The sequence below is a fragment of the Epinephelus moara genome, chromosome 20, assembly GCF_006386435.1.
Source record: "Epinephelus moara isolate mb chromosome 20, YSFRI_EMoa_1.0, whole genome shotgun sequence".
Classification (NCBI taxonomy): Eukaryota; Metazoa; Chordata; class Actinopteri; order Perciformes; family Serranidae; genus Epinephelus; species Epinephelus moara.
Window position 1 is genome coordinate 2,251,333 of NC_065525.1, and position 5,940 is coordinate 2,257,272.

General features: G+C 42.4%; 1 protein-coding gene across 1 annotated transcript in view; it reads right to left on the reverse strand.

Annotated features, from left to right (window-relative positions):
• The window catches only part of tesmin (testis expressed metallothionein like protein), a 10,301-nt gene extending 6,642 nt beyond the window's left edge, over positions 1–3,659 (reverse strand). The window contains exon 1 of the mRNA XM_050073411.1: positions 3,579–3,659. Within this exon, the coding sequence (XP_049929368.1) occupies positions 3,579–3,659 (81 nt within the window). The remainder of the gene's footprint in view (positions 1–3,578) is intronic.
• Positions 3,660–5,940: the final 2,281 nt, after the last annotated feature.

The window sequence follows — 5,940 nt, forward strand, 5'->3', positions numbered from 1 at the left end:
AATAATAGTTTAGCGTATTTTATGAGACTGATATCTTTAACTGGCTATCATTTTTCCCTTTACGGGAATGGTGCCCCACGAGGTGATTTAATGTTAATTAAGTCACATTATTTAACATAATTATTAATTATTAATAATTATTAAATATTTCCGATAGCCAATTAAATCCCAACATATTTGGTGCCTCTGTGTGAAACCTAGTGTGTTGACCCCAACATTTATGGTGCCGCCGAGTGAGGTAAAAATATGTTAACCCCAACATCATAAATGAGACTATGCCATTTAAAGAACATCTGCTCATCTATTTGAAGCCTACTCCACACATACACAGGTATTTTAAAAAAGCAGCGCTTTAAAACTAAATTTCCGTCCAGACGAGCGTTTTGGCACAGTTTCAGGAAAAATCCCTGTCATAATACGCCTGAAGCATATCACATTAAAAAATGACTTACATGCACATCCCGTTACAAACAAGGAGACTAATGATGAAGCAGAAAAACGTGATTATTGCTCACCGATAATGCATTTGTTATTGAAACATTCATAACAGCATACGTGTTTGTCTCCCTTTTTCCATCATTGCAGTTCAATGCCAGTTTGTGTCTTACATATAAGTTTTCCAACATCAGTTCTGTCAATGTACAGACTGCAAATCTGTTGCTGTCGCACAGTAGGCACCTGTAGCAGCAGCATATCCATGTTTCATTGCTCTGTGTGTGTGTGTGCCGTAATTAATCGCAGGCATCTTTATGTAGTCTTGTTCATGACACACAAGGACATTGGTCACCGCCTCCACACTTCGTGAAATCGATGCCTTGCTCAGCTCGAATCAGTCTCCCACCACCTCCAAAAAAACTACCCACTGCATAAAAACGCAAAACCGCCAGAAGATGTACCTCTGGGCTGAGGGCGAAGTTGCACTTGGTAGCTCTGCAAATGTGCGGGGACGCAAGTGCAAGCAGATTCAGGATCTCCTCACGTGGCAGCCGGTATTTGGACAGGATGGCACTGTCTGAGAGGACATCAAGTGGACTGAAGTTTGTCCTTATAAAATGATTAACATGAACCAAATGGCTACGCGGACAGTGACGCCTTTAGTTCAGTTGACTGAGCACAACGATACGCTGTAATGCAACCATAATCTCGTCTACAATGAAGCAAGCAGAGGCGGCGCACTTGATTGCCTATATAGCTGGTGCCGCCCACTTGATTAGTTTCCATTAGCCTCATTAGACTTCAATTTGATCAATTTGTCAAGTATCTGTCAGATTTCAGTATATAGTGGTAGGGTACAGCCTGTGGCCTCGTCAGAAAACACATATCCTCAGTTAGTTAGCTCCATTAAATAAATGAATGAATGAATAAAAAAATAAATGACGGGTAAGTGACGGTGGCATTGTAAGACAAAAAGCCTTGCGCAGACAGCAGAGTTTTTTGAGTTTTTCAGGACGAGGTGAATATTTACTTAGGAATCTAAACCATGTTACGATATGTTATAGCTTACCAGTGAGATATAGGTTATCTGTGAGATATGTGTTAGGAGTGTTTTATTTCCAATTGTTTCAGTAACATGAGCATTAGCACAGTAATGCTAAAATAACACGTTTTATGTGATAGTCACGGCACAGTGCAGTAAATATAGGTTGGTACGATTATAATATATGCGTTTCCAGAGTGTTCTTCCACAGGACACAGGGAGATGAGGAAGAGCGAGAGGGAGAGGATGAGGAAGAGGGAGAGGGAGAAGAGGAAGACCAGGGAGAGGAAGGGGGCGTGGGGGTAGAAGCAGTGCAGGAACGGCCAGGCGAAGAGGTGTGTCTCGGCTACCCAGAGGGAAGAGGAGGAGGACAGGGTGACAGCCTTCGCAGCAGCGCAAGAGGAATCAACAGATTAGGCTGTAGGCTAGGCTAACCATTTAGCTGTAGCTCTGGGATAACGTTAGCCAAGGCTAGGATAACGTTAGCACGTAAACGTAACGTTAGCCGTCACTCGAACTTAGACGAGAGGGAAAAGTAGTTGCAAACATGAAGCCAAAATGATTTTAAAATATCAGATTGAATTACCTGTCTAGCAGAAAGCAGGCAACCTCCGCATCCCTTGTGAAATCCTTCTCCTTCAGGATTTTTTTCCACCTGGAATGAGCAACACCGAAATTCACTCGCGTTTTGTCCCGTCCTCGCTTATCTGATCTTTTTCTTTTATTTGGTGGCGTGGTTTCCCTCTTATGGGGCAAAACATGTGTGTGCTCCTCCATTTAAAGTGCGACAGAATCATAAAAGTACAAAGCAGGTTCATGCAGAAGCGCCCCGGATTGATGGTCACCTTAACCGTCTCCAGTGACGGCAAGTTCTAGGTAAACGCGAAAGGCGAAGCGCGTATATCCCTTTCGGCCACTGTATTCAAATATGGCGATGCAAGAAGGCAGCCTCCAGCAGACCGCGCCCTGCCTGTGTATATAAAGAGATCATTCTAAGCCTATGAGAAAGCTTCCATTTGTATGTGAATTGCATTACACTTTAGTAAATATATATTTATGAAAGCAATAGTTGATATTTGCTAATAAACAACCACGTAAATTACACATTGTAACTTTAATAAAGCTAAAACTGTGACAGGATGAACAGAGCGCATCACTAAGGGACAGCTTACGAGAGGTTCAGACCGCCCTTCTTAAGACCCTTCGTGTCATACAACATCCATGATCCTTCGTAGTGGACAAAAATGTCCACCTACAGGGATGTCGTCATTTAGCCATTTGTTTTAAGCAATTATTCCCAAAACATTTGTGACCCATATGGGGCTTGGTCTTGACTCAACATGGAAATCACTTTTGGCATGGGTTTCAAGATTTAACCCCTTCCAGGCCAATTGTTATTTTTGTAAACATACGTTATTTCTCTATTGTCAAACTGGCCTGGAAGGGTCAAAATCTTGAAATCCATGGCAAAAGTGACTTTCAAGTTTAGCTAAGACCTAGAAAGGAAAAATAAATGCAAAAAAGTTTTGAAATAGTACAAATTATACAAAATGTATTTTAACAACATCCATGATCCTTCAATAGGCTAAGTGGACAAAAATGTCCACCTACAGGCGGTGTCATTTAGCCATTTGTTTTAAGCAATTATTTCCAAAATATTTTGTGGTGAACTATATGGGGCTAGGTTGACTAAACATGGAAATCACTTTTGAGATGGGTTTCAAGATTTTAACCCCTTCCAGGCCAGTTTGAACACACAGTGATTTTTTGAGGGCAAAAACACTAAAGTGGGGTAGAGGACACAGACATGCTTTTGCAATTGATTTCTTTGGTGGTAATCACAAGGTTAGGTGTGTCAGTGACCCCCAGTAAGTCTGGTTTGGATGACATAATCATGCATCCACCCCCCAGTCCCCCTCTCACCTCCCTCCCACTGACTCCCATTATAAAAAATACCAAAAACCACACATTTTGATCCAGTTGTTAATGCTAATAAAGAAGAAAAGCACATGATTTCTCTATTGTCAGTGGTTTCTCTGTTGTGAAAGAGGTGCGCCATAGAAATAAAGGGAAAATGAGAGTCCACGGGCTGGTAGTTCACCTCCTCCTTCTCCTCCTCCCCCTCTGAGGCGCTGTCTGTCTCAGGTGGCAGTTTGTCTGAATCCAGGACCTCCAAAATCATGTCTCTGGCTTCAATGATGGTCAGTTTCTTCTTTTTTTCTCTCTGCCATTTCTCTTGGTCTTTTCCTCTGACTGTCTTGGGAAAAACATGAGCTCTATACTCACTCAACTCTACACTGCATTTTTGTAAACAAAATGGAGCTCTGTTTTGATTACACCAGCACTGTTATTGAGGGAAAACCTTTGAAGTGCTGCAGGTGCAGTGAGTGAAGGAGTCCATTGGTGGAATATCAACTGGAACCCCTTGATTACAAATTTTGACCTCTTTCACACCAAAGGAACCCCTGACAACAGAGAAATATTGTTTTTTGCTGCAATGGCAGTGGGATCAAAATGTGTGGTTTTTGGTGTTTTTTATAATGGGAGTCAATGGGAGGGAGGTGACAGGGGGGCTGGAGGTGGGAGTAGGATCATGCCATCCAAACCCCCTTTGGTTGGGATCACTGGCTCATGTAGCCCTGTAGTAAGCACCAACATGATCCACCGCAAAAATATTTTTGTAGGTGGACATTTTTGCCCACCTCTAAAAATGAAGGACCATGGATGTCGTTAAAATTGATAACAAGCCCAAAAAATGGACTTACATGCTGAAAATTGGGACCTCCAGAGCTTACCCAAAAATACACCCCCTTGCCAAAAATCATCCCCCCATGACCTTTCGTTTGACCGTGAGGAGTTTGGGAAGTTGGGGAGGTGGACAAAAATGTCCAGGGGTCATCCAAAGGTTAAGATATACCTTTCAGAAGATATATCTTAACTACGGAGACTCTGGGAAACAGCCCGTAAGCTTAAGGGAGACCTTAAGATACAATTTACGATGCACGTAGCGCTAAGAAGGCTATGGGAAACGGGGCCCAGACTAACATGGTGCATAAATGATTCTACTTCTTAACAGTGAGATGGGTAAGTCAGAGTTTACAATGAACCTGGGTACAAATCCAAGGTGTCTCAGATTAGTTATTTGTGGTGTCAAAGTTTTTAGGACCATACAAAGAGAGATGTTGAGCTTTTCAAATGATGATCAGTAAGTGTGTGCTCGTTAATCACCCCTTAAACCTGTCAAACACTGCTGGAGAGTTTGTAAGTGTGCAGAAATTATTTGTACTTGAAGAAAAAAACAGTCTCAATGAAATTTTTATACAACCTTTCAACTTGATTCTAATTTCTGATACAGGACTTAGCCTCACTGGATTAGTTTAAAGATAAAAAAAAACATAATGACCAAAAGTTGACCAAAATGTCACGTATTTCCAAATTAAATAGCCTTTGTTATTTATCTCATTTACACGACAGCATGTCATTTCTGTCTCTACAGGGTGGCATGTTTACAATTGCTCTCTGTATCGTGCACGGCAGAGTTCCACCCGGATGTGCGCCCACACACACACACACACACACACACACACGTGAGCACACACAGGTGAGCACACTGCCACCAGCAGACAGAGAGCACACGTCGGCAAATATGTTGCGTCAACCACCTGAAAAGCAGACAAAAATAAATGTGTTTTTTAAACGCTCCCAGAGTGGTGAAGATGGTGTAGGAGAAATGTTCCGATGTTTAGCTCAATGTACAGTTCAAATAATTGTTCAGTTGTTAAATTGACTGCTGTCATTACAAAAAACACATGAACACCATGATTCCTTTAAGTATTTGTGTTGGTGTAGTTCATTAAAGTTATGACATTCTACACTGAAATATAAAGTAATTGTCTTACAAAGTACATACATGTTCAGTATAGTCATTTGATATAAGAGCACTCCACTCCACAGTATAGACCTAGGTTCCTTGATTGTCTAGTCTTAAAGGGGACCTATTGTCACACTTGTGCTCCTCTGCTCACCTCATGCAGTACTTTTCCATTTACCCCACCTCTGCTCCACTCTGACTGCCAGCCACACCCATCTCATCAAGGCAACTCTGCTCACCTGCTCACTCAGCCTGCCACCTAATCAGCCCAACTCCACTCACCTGCTTTCAATCACTGACTGGCTCAGTATAAAGACTCCTGGGGTGCGTCCCAAGTCTCTTATTTTTATAGTGCTACTGCTAGCTCCTTGCTTGAACCGGAAGTTGTTCAAGGTCCGCCATCTTCTAGGCCGTCCCAAGTCTCTTATTTGTGCAGCGAGGAGCTAGCGCTAGGAGCTAGCAGCAAGCTTTAAGCAGCTACGAGCTAGGATGGTCGAGAGGTTCCTAACAGGAAGTCTTTTTCAGCTTGAGGCCATGACGTATAAATACCCGCCTCCTACATCTGGCCCATTTGAACGAGATGGCGGAGAAA